The following is a 19,736-nucleotide window of genomic DNA, read 5'->3' on the forward strand; positions in this document are numbered from 1 at the left end:
CAGGATTAGATTATTGTCCCTGGGCTTCTATTGCAGTTTAAATGGCAATTTGTTTTGACATTGCAGGCAAACACAAAGCGCCAAAGGACATTTGAGGGTATTTGGCTAATTTAGGTTATGGAATACCAGAGAATTCACCACCTCCATCATAACAAATGTATAATCAGCAAAAAGCTCAAATACACAACTTTAGAAAGTCATGTGATTTGAAATTGCTGCATGTATCCATTATTGGAAGTTATTAATATTCCAGGTTGGGACAAAGTGATGTTTGGAAGCTATGATAATTGCTTAATTTCCAGTGTTTAATTCAAATTTAAGTGAATGCCTCACACTTGAATGTCCTAAGAAGTTTAAACATGGCTGATCTGATTGCAATCTTAAATATGCATTCCTACCTCTCACAATGGCATTTCTTCCCTTTGCTTAAATATCTATCAGCCTTTGACTTACAAATATTCAAGGGCTTTGCTTCCACCATCTTTTCAGGAAGAGAATTCCAAAGGCACATGAACTTCTAAAAATAATTGTCTCATTTCTCTTCTAAATGGGAAACTCCTGATTTTTAAACAATGAATCTGGTTCTACATTCTCTCCTCAGAGAACCTCTCCACACCTACATGTGACGAGCCCTCAGGATTTCACAGATTCAATCAAGTCACCTCTTACTCTCCTAACTTCTAACAGATATAAACCTGTCCTCATTAAGACAACCAAACCATTCAGGGTACTTGTTTAGTAAATCTTCCCTGAACAGCCTCCAATGCATTTACATAATTCCTTAAATGAGTTGACTAATACTGTGCACAGATGTGGTCTCATCACTTCCATTTATGACTGAAGTATAGCCTTCCTACTTCTGTATTCAGTTCTCCTAATGATTGCAATAACCACAACAAGATCCATGAAGAATCACTAGTTAATCTCCGTCAATGAGTAGGAACTCCTTTGGTAACAGGGAATGGTCTTCACAGCTGGAACTCATCTGAATCCTTCATAAAGCAGATACAAAAGGGTGCTTGTGGCTCACTGTTAGCATCCTTACCCTTGGGCCAAGAGACCTGGGCTCAAGTCCCATCTGCTCCAAAGGTGTGTAATAACATCTTTATTACATTTTAAATAAAAGTAAAGCAGATACAATGTTGTGGTGAGTTAGTGGTGGGCAAGTTGTTCAGTTGTGTGTGATAGCACTTCTGGGTATAGAAAAGGAAAAAGCAGACCCAATGTCATGTTGTTTTGGTGATGGAAAAGTCTTTGGGTTGTGTGTGATAACACTTCCAGATATAAAAGAAAGGTCATTGGTTAACTCTGCTTTCTCTCCACAGACACCACCAGACCTGCTGAGATTTCACAGCAATTTCTGATGTTGTTACTCATGGCCCGGTTTGAAGATATCATTTTTAAACACAACACTACAGTTTCTAACATTTTCTTTATCACGGATGTTAACTGGCTTGTTGGTTCCTGCTTTTTGTCTCCTTCCCTCCTTGAATAAAGGAGTTACTTTCAGCATCTTCTAATCCAATGAAAGTTTTAGAAAATTGAATCCAATACATCAACTTTCTCATTAGTCATTTCTTTTAAGACCTTCAGATGGTGTCCATCAGGACCTGGGCACTTGCCAGCTCCCAGGTTGAACAACTTACTCATACCAGTTCTCTGGTAGTTGTGATTTTCCCAAATTCCTCTCTCCTTTCCTTTTCTTGATTTATCACTGCTTTTTGGATATTACTTTTAATCTTCTGCAATAAAGACTGATGAAATAAAAAACTGTTAAATTCATCAGTTATTTCCTCACTTTCCATTATTAATTCTCCAGTCTGACCTTGTATGTAATCAATTTTGCTAACTCTTCTTTATATTTTTATAGAAACTCTTTGTACTGTTTTCATGTTTCTGGCTAGCTTTCTTTTGTACACTAATTTCCCCCCTTTATTCAATTTTTGGTTTTTCTTTTTAAATATTATGTCAAATCTTCTGAGCTGCACCTGTCTTTGCAGAACTATATGTCTTTTTTAAGATTGGTATCATGTTTAACATTTCTAGTTAACTGAGGATGCTGGTTCCATCCCTTGCAATTTACCTTACCAGTTGGGATGTATCTATCCTGTATGTTCTGAAGCATCCCCTTTAATCCCTACCACTACATCCCTACTGACCTGTGCTTTCACCTAGTTTGCCAATTCACTTTAGCCAGATCTATTTTCGTAACCTCATAATTACTATTCATTTTTTAAAAAAGGTCTCAGGTCCACTTTTCTCTCCCTCAACCTGAAGCAAAATTATGTCTTATTATGGTCACTACCTCGGGACACCTTTATGATGAAATCATTACTTAATCTTATCTTGTTGCATTTCACAGGTCTGGCATAGCTTGCACACTGGTTGGCTTCAGAATGTGTTATTCTAAGAAACTATCCTGAAAACATCCAATGATCTGGATATCTGTGCTATCTTTTCTCTGCCTTTCTCAGTCAATATATAGATTAAAATGCCCTCTGTTCTTCTCCAGCCCTGAGTAGATATCCTGAGCCCTGGCACTGCACAAGCAACACCTTCATCTCTGATGAAGGGTCTACGCCCGAAACATCAGCTTTTGTGCTCCTGAGATGCTGCTGGGCCTGCTGTGTTCATCCAGCCTCACATTTTATTATCTTGGATTCTCCAGCATCTGCAGTTCCCATTATCTCTGATCACAATCATCTGTGCATATGCTTTTTGCTCCAGAGAATGATGTCAATCTCCTCACTGTACTGTCTCTTGTTACCACTACAATCCTTCTTAATCCCTACTTCTGCAGGTGTCCTGTAGCAAATTGCCAACATCAGTGAGTTCATTCTCCCAGCAGCCCACATTCTCAATTAGACAAGTTGAATTAATCTGAAACCAGTTGGACAATTGCAAAGGCTAAGGCTGTGTGCTCCTTTCCTCTCAGTCTCCTTACCTGCTTCACCCACAGTCCCTCATGTCCTGGTACACAGACCAAAACAGAAAACCCTAAGACTGCCTCTTGGCACAAAGAATTCAGGTAAGTTCTCCTTTACCCTGATATATTGTGGTTTGTGTAGTTCAGGTGTCAGCTCATAAGGTCTGAGCTGACACTGTTTGAACTTCACGCATGTACTACAGATGTGTTTGATCTCGGTCAAATTGATATCCAGTGACTCCTACAAGCTGCAACCTTGACACTAGGCCTGCCATCCTCAAGATATTCTAAGGATATACTTAATTATTATTACCAACATTAAAATTAGTCAGTTAAATCTAAATTTAGTTAGGTAACAGTACCTGAGAAGGAAAAGAAACCACTGCTAGTGATTTTATAGCTGGGACTGGATAGATAAAAGAACAGTCAAGACCAACCCTCTATCCCAAGTGAATACTTTGGAGAGGATTTGAATGAGGATTGTATGATGTACTGTGTCCAGCTAGAGCCCAGCCATCAAATGTTAATGAAATGTAGCTCTCAGAATGAATCTACGGGTTGTTGGCTGGCATGGGTCTGCAACTATTCACCCACAGTCTACTTAAGGTAAAAATCTAACTCAAATTCTTTTCAGTCAAGCGCCCAAATATTACAAATGCTGAAACCATTGAAATCACAGGACCAAGGAAGGAAGGAGGACTTTAGCAATATCAGGTTATCTCAAAACTCTTTACATAGAACATAGAACAATACAGCGCAGAACAGGCCCTTCGGCCCTCGATGTTGCGCCGACCTGTGAACTAATCTAAGCCTCTCCCCCAACACTATCCCATCATTATCCATATGCTTATCCAAGGACTGTTTAAAAGCCTCTAATGTGGCTGAGTTAACTACATTGGCAGGCAGTGCGTTCCATGCCTTTACCACTCTCTGAGTAAAGAACCTGCCTCTGACATCTGTCTTAAATTTATCACCCCTCAATTTGTAGCTATGCCCCTTGTACAACCTGAAGTCATTATCCTTGGAAAAAGACTCTCACTGTCCACCCTATCTAATCCCCTGATCACCTTGTATGTCTCTATTAAATCCCCTCTTAGCCTCCTTCTCTCCAATGAGAACAGACCCAAGTCCCTCAGCCTTTCTTCATAGGGCCTGCGATCCAGACCAGGCAACATCCTGGTAAATCTCCTCTGCACCTTTTCCAATGCTTCCACATCCTTCCTGTAATGGGGCAACAAGAACTGCACGCAATATTCCAAACGAGGCCGCACTAGCATCTTGTACAGTTGCAACATGAATGAAATGTTTTTGAACTACATTGCTGTTGCCAATTTGAGACATCACTCTCCTAAAAACAGCAACAAGTGTATGTTTCAGATAATGATAAATGTTTTCAGTTTTCTTGGTTGAGGCATAAGATATGGCAAGAACTCCTTACAAAGTAGATCCATGGAACCACTTACCAGAGAGGGTGAACATTGCTTTGATTTAATATCTCATCTGAAAGACTGTACTTCCTCAGAGCTGCAATGGAGTGCCTAACCAGATCTTGGCTCAAATGTCTAGAAATTGATGTAAACCCAATACCTTTTGACTCCGACCTTTGGTGATGCTCAATAATGGAACAATTGCATGTGATTGGGTGAAGTGAAAAATTGAAAAGGGATTAATAAATTTAATCTCATGCCTTAGTCAGACTGCTTTTCTTATCCTGCTCTGAAAGCTTCTGCATATGAAGGATGTCAGATGATAATTTCAGGCTGATCAGCCTGCTTCTCCAAAGCAGCAAAGCTGCAGAATTGTTAACAACATGATTTATATTGTGGTTTTTTTATGTGGTTACACATGTATGTAATAACATTGAAATGACCTTAATGCCAGTGGTCAGAGCTGTGCAACAAAGCCTCAGTGTGAGATAAAAATCAGTATAAGGCATAATGTTACTTTTGTATACTTCTCTTATTCACATCCCATCAAAGGCATGTCCTGATTCAGCACCTTTTCTTCTTTGGGACACTCATCTCAACTAGCCAGAAATGGAGTAAATGAGGTGGTTGAAGCACACATGTTGTATTAAGTGATGCAGTTTCACAAATTAAGCTTAGTCAGATAGTGGAAAACTACCTCAAGGGGATGTAGTAGTTTCACACACTTCAGCTTCACACACGTATCTGACCCGATAATTCAGTGAGCTACAGACATCCAACTTAATGCTGGGGATCTAGGTACCTCTGTTAATGTTAGCAGAGAGATTATAATTTCTTTATTAAAATTAAAATGTACCTGCCATTTATCAATTACTAAACATTAACTAGTCCAAGCATAGATACAGGAGCTGAATTGCAGTGATGAGTGACTGAATGGTCACCTTTGATACCAAGGCAATGTTTTAGTGAAATGCCAAGCAGCCATTGAAAGAAACGGAAATTATTGAGAGTCTGGTGTAAAATTTTCAGCTGGTTGGAGTGATATATTGCAAAGCAAGATGGTTTTGACCGTTGAAGACTAATCCTCTCTGCCTAGAACAGCTCTGCAGGAGTTCCTCAGGGCAGCACCCTAGGTCCAAATATTGTGAGGTGCTCTGTCCACCATCTATTCTCTATGATCAGATCAGAACCCAAATGTTCACTGACAGTGATAGAGCATTCAGTACCACTTGCAACTTGTCAGGTGCTAAAGCAGTCAATGCTCACTCACTGCAAGCACTTGAGAGTTTCCAGAGTTGGCACATAAATATCTGGTCACAGAGGTATCAAAAATGATCAGGCAAAAATCTTCTCCAATAAGAGTGAGCGTAATATTGTATTGACATCGAATCACTTTACCATAACTACAACTATCATTGACCAGAAACTGAACTGGACCGGCTATGTAAATACTGCGGTTACAAGAGTAGGTCAGAGCTTGGGACATTGGTGGCGAGTAACTCACCTCTTAACCTTCTAATGCCTGTCCACCATCTACAAGGCACATGTCAGACTCTCCATGTGCCTGAATGAATGAAGGTCCAACAGCAATCCAGAAGCTTGACAGCATCCAGGAAAAAGTAGTCGCTTTTGCTTGAAACCCTTTCCAACACTTTCAATATTCACTCCCTCCACAACACACAGTGACAGCAGCGCATAGTGTCCACAGAGGCACCACAGAAACTCACCAAGGTTCCTGCTATATCACCTTCCAAACCCACAAATTCTACCACCTAGAATAACAAGAGAAACAGATGCATGAGAGCACTATCAAATGCAAGTCTCCATCCATGCCCACTCCATCCTGACTTGGAACTGTATCACTGTTCCTTCAGTGTTGTTGGGTCAAATCCTGAAACTCCCTCCCTAATAGCTTTATGGGTGTATCTACTCCCCATAGACAGCAGCAGTTCAAAAAGGAGCTCACCATTGTCTCCTCAAGGGCAAGTAAGGATGGGCAAAGATGCAGGTCTAGCCAGCAATGCACATATTCTAAAAACAAATAAGAAAGACCCTAAATAAAATACATCTTGTGGTTAGGCTTTTTATAATTTACCTGTGGGATGTGTGCATTTCTGGTCAGCCAGCATTTATTGCCTGTCGCTAATTGCCATTGAGATGATGGTGATGCGCTGCCTTCTAGAACTGCTGCAGTCAATACAGTGTGGGGCTGGAGGAACACAGCAGATCAGGCAGCATCAGAGGAACAGGAAAGCTGATATTTCAGTTCAGAATCTTTCATCAGGACTGGGGAGGGGGAAGGGAGCTGGGAAATAAATAGAGGGAGGAGGGGTGGGCTGGGCGAAGGTAGGTGGGATGGTGATAGGTGGAAGCAAGTAGGATTAGTGGGGATTGGTCAGTGGGAAGGGTGGGGCTGATAGGTGGAGAAGAAGATGGGCAGGTTGAATCAAGTCAAGGAGGCGGGGATGAGAGGGCAGGTTGGATATGGGATGAGGTTGAGTGTGGGGAGATTTTGAAACTGGTGAATTCTATGTTCAAGGCCATAGGCCTGTAGGCTCCCAATATGACATATTGTTCCTCCAGTTTCCAGGTTGCATCATTGTGGCACTGGAGGAGGCCCAGGATGGACATGTCGCCAAGGGAGTGGGAGGGGAGTTACAATGGTTGATGACTGGAAAGTGTTGTTGATTATAGCATGCAGACCGCAGATGCTCTGTGAATCAGTCACCAAGTCTGTGTTTGGTCTCCTCAATACAGACAAGGCCACATCGAGAACAACGGATACAGTAGACCAGATTGGAGGATGTACAGGAAAACCCCGGTCAGACATGGAAAGATTGTCTTAGACCTGAGATAGAATTTGTTCATGTGTGAGTGCAGGGGAATGAATGTGAGTCCTTTGCTGAGGACTGACAGTTTGCCTTACATCGCAACCTCAAATTCATCTGGACCATCTATGATACCTCCCTCTCCTTACTAGACCGCTCTGTCTCCATCTCTGGTAACTGTCTCAGCACCAACATCTATTTCAAACCCACCGACTCCCACAGCTACCTTGGCTACACCTCTTCTAACCCACCCTCCTGCAAGAAGGCGATCCCTTACTCCCAATTCCTCCAAATCCACCACATCTGTTCCCAAGATGGAATGTTCGGCTCCCGCACATTGCAAATGTCCTGCTTTTACAAGGATCGCAGCTTTGCCCCTCCATTGATCCGAAATGACCTTAAACGAATGTCTTGCATTTCCCGCACTTCTGTCCCTCCCCCCAACAATAATAACAAAGAGTCCCCCATATACTCACTTACCACCCCACCAACCTCTGCATCCAGCATATCATCCTCCGTCATTTCTGCCACCTACAGTATGACCCCACTACCAAAGAGATATTTCCCTCCCCATCCCTATCTGCCTTACACAGGGACCACTCACTCCATGACTCCCTCGTCCACCCCACACACCCCACCACACTCAGCACCTTTCGCTGGAACCACAGGAGGTACTACACCTGCCCCTACACCTCCTTTCTCACCTCCATCCATTGCCCAGGACAATCTTTTCATTTCCGATAGAGGTTCACCTGTACATCTTCCAACTGATCTACTGTATCGGGTACTGCCGATGTGGCCTCTTCCACATCGGTGAGACCAAACACAGACTTGGTGACTGATTCACAAGCATCTGCAGTCTGTATGCTATAATCAACAACACCTTCCAGTTGCCAACCATTTTAACTCCCCTCCCACTCCCTTGGCAACATGTCCATTCCTGGGTCTCCTCCAGTGCCACAATGACACGACCCAGAAACTGGAGGAACAACACCTTGTATTCCGCCTCAGGAGCCTACAGCCAATGGCGTGAACATAAAATTCACCAGTTTTAAAATCTCCCCACACCAGCCTCATCCCATGTCCAAACCTCCCTCTCATCCCTGCCTCCTGACCTGATACTACCTGTCCATCTTCTTTCCTACCTACCCACCCTATCCTTCCCACTGACCGATCCCCACTACCGCTACCTGCATTTACCTATCACCATCTCACCTACCTCACCCCAGCCCCACCCCTCCTCCCCCTTTTATTTCCCAGCTCCGTCTCCCCTCCCCTGTCCTGATGAAGGGTCCTGACCCAAAATGTCAACTTTCCTGCTCCTCTAATGCTGCCTGACCTGCTGTGTTTCTCCAGCTCCACACTGTATTGACTCTGACTCTAGCATCTGCAGTTCCTGCCATCTCCAACTTGTAGGTGATGGTATTTTCATGTTTCTGCTGTCCTTGCCCTTCTAGACGGAAGTGGTCATAGGTTTGGAAGGTGCTGTCTGAGGATCTTGGGTGAATTTCTGCGGTGCATCTTGTAAATAGTACACACTGGGCTTTTTTACATCAGTGGTGGATGGAGTGGATAGCATGTGGGTGTGGTGCGTAATCAAATGGGCTGCTCTGTTCTTGATGGTGTCAAACTCTTTGAGTGTTTTTGGAGCTACATCCATCTAGAGAAGTGGGAGTATTCCATCACACTCCTGACTTTTATGTTGTAGATGGTCGACAGGCTTTGGGGAGTCAGGAGGTGAGTTCCTCAATTTAGTATTTCTAGCCTTTGACCTGCTCTTGCAGCAAAAATATTTATATGGCAAGTCCAGTTGAATTCCTGGCAAATGTTCACCCCAGGATGTTGACAGTGAAGGATTCAGTGATGGTAACATTATTGAATGGCAAGGGGTGGTGTTTAGAATCTCTCTTATTGGATATATTCATTGCCTGACATTTGTGTGTCATGAATGTTAGTTGCCATTTGTCAGCCCTCAACTGGATATTGTCCAGATCTTGTTGCACTTGAACATGGACTACTTCAGTATCTGAGGAGTCACAAATGGTGCTGAACATTGTGTAATCATCGGCAAACATTCCCACTACTGACATTTTGATGGAGTGAATGTCATTGATGAAGCAGCTGAAGATGGTTGTGCCTCGGTCACTACCCTGAGGAACTCCTGTAGAAATGTCCTGAAGCTGAGATGATTGTCCTCCAGCAATCACAGCCATCTTCCTATGTGCCAAGTATGACTCCAACCAGTGGAGACTTTGTCCCCAATACCCACTGATTTAATTTTTGCTAGGGCTCCTCAAATGTGGTGCTGGGGGTCAATGAAGGAGACCAAGATGGATCATCCACTTGCCACTTCTGGCTGACGATTGCTACAAATGCTTCAGCTTTATATTTTGCACTGATGTTTTGGTTTCTTCCATCATTGAGGATGAGGGTATTTGTGGATCCTACTCTTTCAGTGAGTTGTTTAATTGACCACCACTATTCCTGACTGGAAATTGCAGGACTGTAGAGCTTCGATCTGATTCATTGGTTATGGGATTGCTTAGTTCTGTCTATCACTTACTCCACATGCTGTGTGCATGTAAGTAGTTCAGTTTGGTTGCTTCACCAGGATGACACCTAATTTTTAAGTATGCCTGATGCTGCTCCTACTGTTAGTGATTAAAATCCAACTAGAACAGCCACATATATACTACGGCTATTCATTATTATTGGCAACACCACATGTCGAGGGAGGTAGCTGCTCCCACTGGAGCAGGTCTGAAGCTGGATATCCCATGACACTTCCTGACTCCCCAACATATCTATTCACAAGTCAGGTGTGCTGTGAAACCCTATACATGAATTAAATAGTCACACTCTCTAATATCTACATACCTTGAGTGCACTACACATTGTCTGCAGGGTATATTGCAGCAAGATACCCAGGCTGGAGGCTCCACCATCTAGAAAAACTAGAACAGCATATGCAAGGATCTACCAATGCATCCGTGTTCCCTCTCAGGGTGAGACCGATTACTGATTCGTTTTAATGATTTATTTGTTTGCAATGTTTGGGCAGCATTGGTTAGGCCAGCATTTGTTGCCTGTGCCCAATTATCATTGAGGTGCTGTGCCAACTTCTTGAACTACTGAAGGCCATGTGGTAACACATTGCTTTCTTTCACTATCCTTCGGTCAAAATCCTGGAGGTGCCTACCTAACAGCATATGGGGTACCTACATGGCATGGAGTGCAGAGGTTTAAGTGGCAGCTTACCACCACCTTTTCAACGGCAATCACGGATGGGCAATTTTTGTCTGCTTTTCCTGACGGGCACGTCCCTGAATTGAGCGAGCTATAACATAGGCATTCATTCTTGTTTTGTAGGCAACGCTATGAATAAGATACCTTTAATCCAAACACACCTGTGATATCATTCTATTTTAAGAAATGGCGCGACGATGTGATTTCCGGTAGTATTCTCGTTGCTCCTTTAGAGGCAACTTTAACACTTTGGAATTGCTGCACGCTCCAATGTGCATTTGGTTTTGCTCAGGCATATGGAGTTTCTACATTTAGAGAAGAGCTCTAAAACGAAAGCCATCTGTTTTGGCCAAAGTTCACTTGAAGGTCAAAGTTGCAGAAAATATGCACACGCCTCACATGTAAATACCGTTTAATTGCAGCAAAAACCTTTTCCCGGCCATGCACTGCATGAGATACGTTTGAGCTGTCTGCAATACCCCGATCTCCTGAAGGGTGGCGACTTTTCGACAATAAATAATTGAATGACTGCTGAGAGTGACTATGCTATTAGCAAGTTTTGCATTGCCGGAACTGCCGGACATTTCAAATGTATCACCATTGTATCCGCCGCTATGGTAGAACGATACGGCGAATTATTTAAACTTTTAATACCTCATTGAACCAAATTTCTATTAAAAATGACAGTGGTCTGCACATCATTCTTCCAACTCTGTGAAGCTACAAACTTCTGTTTCGACAAACATTACTTTTGTTCTTGTCCAATGAATAAAAAGTTGAATGACAGCTAGAGATGTAGATTGCATGATTCTCACTTTTCTCACTTACCTGCGCAAGTTGAAACGTCCAAAGAAAGCCATTCAAATACAACCTAGCTATGCACAGACTTTAAATCTTCATATCTTTATATGATTAAGAACATGCAGCCATTGTTTGAAGGGGTTGATATTGTAGCATTCCTTAGATAAAGGTACGGATTAGTAACCTAACTTCAACCTAGTTTATGCAAACATAAGGTCACCGTAGGATCGCTGTTGGTTAGCAGCATTCTAACAGGTCCGAATACTGGATCCTTGCGAACCAACTCACGGAAGAGAGGGGGGAAAAAAATCAATGACCGTCCTCGTTTGCCAAAGTGTAGAGCGCTGTGTGTAAAACATAAACTTTGCTTGAGTTAATGTGACGTGAATAACGCGCTAAAGAGCTCTTTGGCAGCCAGATTATCTGAAAATCAAACCATGTGAGACAGCTCGTCTACAAAAGCTCTGAAATATGTTGGATTGCCCATATTTCCTGGGAAGTGTTGACCAGTCCATCTCGGGTCGCCCACAGCACGAAATCAGCACAAGTTCATGAACAAACTTCCGCTTGACTGTCCAAACTCAGCCACAGGTAAGTGTTGTTTGTGTTCAAACAGCTTCTAGATAGCATTTTTTTTTTCATTCTTTTGCGGGCTGTTTCAGGAAATCATAGAAAATAAAGAAGCCGGCTGTTCGCAATTAATGCGACCGAGTCTTGCCCCAGTGCCTCGGGTACCATTAAAAGACTGTGCTCCAAATGCGAGGAAGTAAGCGGAGAAGATGAGGCTTCACAGTACAGGTAACTTCATTGCCAGCACATTGAAATCTGCTGGACTCATTGTATCTTCAAGATAAGTACTTTATTACCGGTACAAGGCAATTTATTGCAAAATGTTAATTGAGGGCTTTAAACGAATGCAGTTAAAAAGGACGGTGCTCATCTACGTTGTACCAGTGATTACAGTTTTTAAAAAGCGCTTAGTCAGATGTAAAACGCCTTTGAGGCCGTAAAAAGCATGATGTACGCAGCAAATGTAATTCCTGCACTCCTGGGCGAATGAGGATGCAAAATGCACTGCTAATGACTTAAGCTGTCAGGGATTTAGCAATAAATTTTAAGTACAATAGCGAGCGTATCGCGGGCTTTTCAAAACTAGAGAACGACTGGGAGTGTTGATTTACTTCTAGTTTTGTTCAATTTCAATAACTAATCAGGAAACGAACACCCTATACCTGACTGAAACGACGCTTCTGTGGCGTCTTTCATATAATGAAACATATTTAACGGGAACCTGATCAAAAATCGGAACCGAGCTACAGTAAGCAGGTAACAAAGTGTAGAGCTGGATGAACCCTGCTGTGTTTGTCCAGCTCCACACTTTGTTATCTCGGATTCTCCAGCATCTGCAGTTCCTATTGTCTCTGATACAGTAAGCAGGTATTGGATGACGTGTTGAACATTTTGGTTAGGGGGAAGGTTTTAACGAGTGTTTTAGGAGAGGAAAGCCAAGAGAAATTTGACGTGTTTGATGGTCAACAGTCCTGGATTTCTCCGCTTGTCATTTCAAAGGCAGCTGACTGGAGTCACTTATAAATTTGCGACGAAGTTACCGGCGAGTGTGTAATTGTGGGAAATCGTACTGTTAGAAAATGAAGCGTCGTCACAGTAGACACCCCAGTCTGAAAATAGTCCTGAAGAAATCATGATGGACTCGAAATGTTAACGTTGTTTCTCTCTGTCCACAGATGCTGCCAGACCTGCCGTGTTTCTTCGGCATTCTCTGTGCTTGTTTCAGATTTCCAGCATCTGCAGTATTTTCGCTATGCCGTCGAAAACAGATCCCCGACAGGCCGGCAACAGCCTTCAAATGATTTGTTGATTCTATTTCTTAATTTCTAATTTCGCAATTTTATCGGTGACCCCCGCGGGAGGAATTGGCTGTGTTTTTGCAGCCCTGTGCAATGCCCCGGGTGATTGTTTACAATTGTGCCTGAACTCTGACTGGCATTGCTTGTTTATGTTGTTAGGAGTCCAGATGTGAAGGCACAGTTATTTGCTTTATCCAAGCTGACCAGTTAGAGAAACTAGTTCAGATTGTTTTTACAACCTGCGCCTTTATGTTTTGATAACATTTCAGGACGCCACACGAACAGTTCCAGATTCAACTTGTCAGCTGTGACCGCTCTTTAGCATCTGAAAGAGATCCAGCAAAAACAGCGGAACCTTAAAGCAGGTATCGATAATCCAAATCTAAATCAGACACACATACCTGAGCACGGGCAATCGCCGAAAACGATCGAACATGAAACAGCGGCTGGACATTAGGTTAAGTTTTGTAAATGGGAAATATATTTGGAATTCGTATTTCTTCATAACACCATTCCTCATCGACCTATCACCAAAACTAATCGAAACGTCTGTATTTACATTAAAGTATTGTATGGGGAGAATGTAATGCTGCCACGGTACACTGAGGAACCTCGGATCACTAACGATGGCATTGGTCTTATTTCTAAGGGAGTGATGGGAGAGTTAACTACCAATTTCCAATCCGTCTCCAGTGTGTTTGCAGCGATAGATAGGACTGAAAAAGCGTGATCACTAAAGGGAACACCACGGCTGCCTATGTTAGGGCGATGCTCCCATCCCTTTTAACACAAAAAAGCACTTTTCGATTTCAAAACAAAAACTCCTGGAACTTATTCATTAAATATCTGTTAGCACACCTGGGAATTTCCACTTGCATCACACTTACAATTATCGATTAGTCCTCTTGAAGAGTTAGTATTTATAAAATAAAAATTGAATATTTTGAACATGTTGATAGGCCCCCACAGTCATTTTTAAGATGTTTAACAAGATCGGTGATAGCCATCTGCAAGGTTACGTCTGGTTTGTGTTGTTACATAGCTGGCGTTTCTCTGCAGATCAATCAACAGGGGATAGGTAAGTTCATATTCAGAAGGTAGTCAATTCCAACACTTAAGAGTTTCAGAAGGAGTCGAGCAACGTACATTCAATGTAGATAAACGAACGCGTCTTTCTCAGGAGACGGGTTACAGTTTTCTCGCACAAACAACCTAACCTGTATTAGTCACGCTTTATTTTACACAGTGTATGTTCTCGTACTTAAGAGTAAAAGCGTAAGTGAAACAGACTATTATCAGGGTTTCGGGCGAACTTTTTTAACGCACCAATTCCTTTCGTTTATCTGCGTGTGTCGTGCGGTATTATCGTGTCATACAAACATTGCTTCGCCTTGTTGATATAGGAAACGCCTTAACTTTCTGTATAAGAGATGCTGGAACTCAGGTTTGTGTTGCTTGTTCAATTCGTGTTGATACTTTGTGTCTCTGTGTGTACAATGTCCAGGTGAGTACGGAAATCCCAGCGGAACAGTGCAGCAACTTTGACCCGGGACCAGGTACCACCCGGTGCGGCTTGACCTGCTGAAGCAAGGAGAGTTCTTGCTGCCAATGGACATCAAAGAGGTCTGTTAAAGCAGAGGAATGGCGGTGATTCTCCCCCTAAACAACGAGATCTCTCCCCTCAACTCCGAAAAAGAGGGCTCGGAGCCCATTAAAGACGAGGATTACAAGGAGAATGGCGTGTTGATTAAGAACTCCATTTCCGGCCACAAGCTTTCCGAAGACGACGATAAGTCACCCTCCGGCAGCTTGGAGAAAGGGGACGCGGGCCGTATGTTCAATGGGTACTCGGCTGTGCAGAGCCCAGGGGGACGGAGCAGCCCCGGCGATGGAGACCGAGCTGTTCCCCTGGCCTCAACGCCGCTGCAGGAGATCGACAAGGCGCCGGCTACAGCCCGGGAAACCTGGAGCAAAAAAGCCGACTTCTTATTCTCGGTCATCGGCTACGCGGTGGACCTGGGCAACGTCTGGCGTTTCCCTTACATCGCGTACCAGAACGGGGGCGGTAAGTGCTCGAATAATAATAATACCAGGAATTGCAGGAAGAAAGAAACGTCTGTGGAGAGGAATCCGAGTTAACGTTTCGGGTCCACTGACCCTTCCTGACGCAAGTCCAGCAACTGTTTGTTGGTTCCACTCCTCCTGCCATTCCCTCCTCCCCCAAACCTGTTACCTTTGTCACCGGGTGGTAGGAGGCTGGGGGTGACCTTATAGAGGCTTATACAATCAAGAGGGATAGAGCTAGGGTAAATGGCAGGTATCTTTTCCTTAGGGTGGGGGATTTCAAGACCAGGGACATAGTTTTAAGGTGAGAGCAGAAAGATTTGAAAGGGCTGGATGGGGCTTTTTTTTACACAGAGAGTCGTTTGTATGTGGAATGAACTTGTGGTGGATGTAGCTACAGTTCCAACGTTTAAAATGTATGTGTAGAAGTTCATGAATAAGAAAGGGTTTGGAGGATAAGGGCAGGCAGGTGGGACTAGTTTCGTCTGGCATTATGGTTGGTATGGACTGGTTGGATTGAAGAGTCCGTTTCTGTGCTGTATGACTATAATAAGTATTTATTTTGAAAGTTACTACTAAATCTGTTTCCACAATCCAGTTAAACAGTACATTCACAATGTCCTTCAAAAATGATTCTCCTCATCATACCTCATGTTCTTTTGCCAATTATCTTCAATCTGTGCCTTGTGGTAACTGTTTGTTATCTATGCCACTGAAAAAAACCTAACCCTAACCCTAATCCTCAGCTATATCCTTCGGCTATATTTCCTTCTCTGTCCAATCTTTGGGGTAGCTCAATGGATAGCACTGTTGCCTCACAGTGCCAGGGACCTGGGTTCAGTTCTACCCTCAGGTGACTGTTTGTGTGGAATTTGCACATTCTCCCTGCGTCTTTGTGGGTTTCCTCCCTCGATCTGAAGATCATAGAAATCGTCATAATTGATACCTACGGTGTGGAAACAGGGCCTTCAGCCCAACCAGTCCTCATCGACCCTCAGATCATTCCACCCAGACCCATTCCCCAGAACCCACCTAATCTGCACATCCCTGAACACATTTAGCATGGCCAATCCACCTAGCCTGCACATCTTTGGACTGTGGGAGGAAACCGGAGCACCCGGAGGAAATCCACGCACACACAGGGAGAATGTTCAAACCCCACACAGACAGCTGCCCAAGGGTGCGATCAACACCGGGTTCCTGGCACTGTGAGGCAGCAGTGCAAACCACTGAGCCACCATGGCGGATGTAGGTTAGGGTGGATTGGTTGCGCTAAAGTGCCCACAGTGTCCAGGGATGTGCAGGAGATGTGGATTAGCCATGGGAAATGCAGAGTTATAGGGTTGGAGGGTGAGTCTGGGTAAGATGCTGTTCAGTGGCCATTGATGGACTGAATAGCTTGCTTCGACACAGTAGGGATTCTGTGATTCTCTAACAATCTTGTGTTGTTTGGTCCTTGTGAAAAGGGGATGTTGTAACAATAAGGGCAGTTAGCCCTTTCAAACAAACTCCAGGGCTTTCAAAAAAGAAACTTCAGACTCAAGCTATCTGAAGAAGGTTCACTGGATGTGAAATGTTAACTCTGATTTTTGCCTATAGATGCTACCAGACCTACTGAGCTTTTGCAGCAATTTTTTGTTTCTGATTTTCAGCATCCACAGTTCTTTTATTTTCTTTGCAAACATTCATCTTTAGATTTCCATAATGTTTGTGAAATGGTAACTAGATTAAACATTATTTTCTAGTCGGAAGTGTTTCCCTAATCATTACTGTGAATACACAGTTCCTATTTTTTGCTACAATAATATAATTAACCTACGTTATTCAGCAACTTTGATCTGCCTTCTGCTTCCCAAATGAATGTTACAGCTTAGTATTTAACAATATTAATACATCTATTAATATTATTTAAAACAGAAGCGCATGGCATTATGTGGAATCATTCCCACACCAGAACTAGCTAATCAGCCAGCAACTTTTCCATAATAAATGGTTACATGAAAAAATAATATTTATCCCTTAATTATAGAAACTTTTCCCGCTCCTGTAGTCAATAAATGTCGGTGATATTATTTTAAAGTGTGAATTCTAGATTAACTTCAGCAGGTCATCTTATGTAGTGTTCAGGTAACTTGTTCCACTGTGTAGAACGTCATCATCATGTTCTAAGACTGACCAGTCTGCCAAAGCTGCTTCAGTGAGTGGGTAGGTCAGTATGCTGCCCTATGTGGTGCTGAACCAGACCACAAAGGTTCAAGGTCCATTTTACATCTGTTTAAAGTTAACCTATCTCTGCAGGGGCCACCTAAATTTTGATTTCCTTTCCCAAGCTGGAGAAGCAGAGAAAAGATATCTTGTCTGAACTATTTTTAACCAGTGATTCCTGTTTAGGATGTGAGAAGGTCAGCCGTGGTAATGACCATGTTCCTTTATCTCTCATCCTGTCAGTAACAGCATGTTTATACCCATATTTTTAAACTCTCATTAAAACTGGTCATCAGTGTGAGTTTCTGGGAAAATTCCAGCGTCCATGGAGCTGTACCCCAGCAACAATTGACAGTAGTAGAGAGAAAAAGAAATACATGCAGAATTTGTTTTTATGGAGCCAGTTTGCTGCTGCTGTCCCGTTTGGGGAAATAAAAGGAAACCCCAATGCATTTTGTAAGGGCACTATATAAATATAACTTGTGATGACCTGTGTGTTTTGAAACTTTCATGTTATTATTAACCTTGATTAAACACACCACTTAGCAGTGACTGCTATGTTTGAATCATGACCATGCTGAGGATTAAATATTGCACAAGGCAAGGGTAGAAAGATCAGAACATTACATTGAAAGCCATTTAAATCATCCTGTCGGTCATTTACATGACATAAAATGGAAATACTAAATAAGACATTTCACTCAAATTGACCCGACTACTAATTAGACAACTTCATTGATGAAATTTAGCAATGGATTAATTACATTTGGCTTAGCAGTGAATTCAGACATCATATTTCTTTCAACAATTGTAATTTGTATTTGGATCATATGTATCAAGAGGGATTTCAGTTTTATACCACAAAATAGCTTGGACTGTAATAATCAATGTGACAATATATTACAGACAGGTTACAAAATGAAAAATAAATGATGGAAGTAGTACTGATGATAAGTGTAATTTGCATCTCTGGCACTACAAATTATATTATATTAAATTATTATATAATTTTTCCACATATCGCTTTTAAAAAGAAAGTAACAAGCCAGGAAAACTGAAATCTTCATACAAAGAATATATTTCTTTTGTCTCACCTGCTGCTGTAGAATCTAATTAATGATCAAACATAGCCAATATTTCAATTCAATGATGCTTATCGTAGAACCATAGTGCACAGACTGAAGCCATTTGGCCCCTTATGTGTGTGCAGCCCCTTGACAGTGTTAATCAATTATCTCAACTTTCCTGCTGTTTCCCTATAGTGCTGCGGATTTTTAATTACATATCCACTGCCCTTTCAAACATTGAACCTGTACCCACCACTCTTTCAGCAGATCATGATAACTCACTGCTTAAATACATTTTCATCTCCTCTCTGATAATTTTGCCAATTAATTTGAATCAATGTATTCTGGTTACCAAACCTTCTGGTACCAGTATACCCTGTACTTGACAATTATTAGTTTTGGTTGCATTTGTTTCTCATTCCCTCAGGCGTGCCTGGATGTTTAAGCCATTATATTATTGACTGTCTGAATTGAGTCATGTGGAGAATATCACACCTCCTTTGACACAGGGTATTTCTGAATCATATTCATTCCCTGTTAGAATATGTAATCAAATAATTCGCATCAGAAACAACATCTCACTAGGCACCAATATGTAAGATGATTCCCTCTTGAATCTTACATTTGGACCTTTTAGACCATGATATCAATAAATAATTTGGATAGTTGTTGGGTGAAGCAAATTATTTTGAGAATTGTTACACTTTTCCTTGTTGATTAGGATTAACAAGGTGTTGAGTTTTGATTGTATTCTAGGATTAGGTTAATTAGGTACTGTCTCAAGGATTCCAAAATGTAACTGTTCCTCAGGTATTTGCGATCAGTCATTAAGTGGTAGGAAGCATTTCCAACACCTTCCTTCTGCCTACAATCATCACAGATTTGTTTCAGGGAGGCATCTGCTGCAAGCCAGACATTAGTTCTACAAAAAGCTGGTAATTAAATAGAATAATTGCGTATTAAATATGGACTTCTATTAAAAATGCAATTTATTGAAAAGATACCCTGAAACCCATGTGATCTGAAATTATATCTGTACTGTAAATATTATCATGCTGAGTCTTTACCCAGAGAGTGGTGAGCCTGTGGAACTCTGCTACAGGAAGTGATTGAGGCCAAAGTACTGAGTGTTTTCAAGAAGGAGCGAGGTGTATTCTTGGGCTAAAGAGATCAAAGGGCATGGGGAGAATACAGGAACAGGATAGTGAGTTGGATGATCATCCATGATCATATTGAATGGTGGAGCAGACTGGAGGGGCCGGATGGCCTCCTCCTGCCCTTATATTCTACATTACGAAATTTCT

At 42.3% G+C, this 19,736-nt stretch overlaps 1 protein-coding gene across 3 annotated transcripts in view; it reads left to right on the forward strand.

The window, feature by feature from the left end:
* Positions 1-11,466: 11,466 nt before the first annotated feature.
* The window catches only part of slc6a4a (solute carrier family 6 member 4a), a 71,704-nt gene continuing 63,434 nt past the window's right edge, over positions 11,467-19,736 (forward strand). The window contains exons 1-3 of one of the 3 annotated variants that reach the window (XM_048557115.2): positions 11,469-11,819; positions 13,366-13,461; positions 14,601-15,161. In XM_048557115.2, coding sequence (XP_048413072.2) covers positions 14,738-15,161 — 424 coding nt within the window. In that variant the 5' untranslated portion in view covers positions 11,469-11,819; positions 13,366-13,461; positions 14,601-14,737. Of the gene's footprint in view, positions 13,462-14,600; positions 15,162-19,736 lie in introns of all 3 variants that reach the window. The other 2 variants (XR_007250049.2, XM_048557114.2) reach the window with 2 other exon arrangements.

Source organism: Stegostoma tigrinum, chromosome 27, assembly GCF_030684315.1.
Source record: "Stegostoma tigrinum isolate sSteTig4 chromosome 27, sSteTig4.hap1, whole genome shotgun sequence".
Classification (NCBI taxonomy): domain Eukaryota; kingdom Metazoa; phylum Chordata; class Chondrichthyes; order Orectolobiformes; family Stegostomatidae; genus Stegostoma; species Stegostoma tigrinum.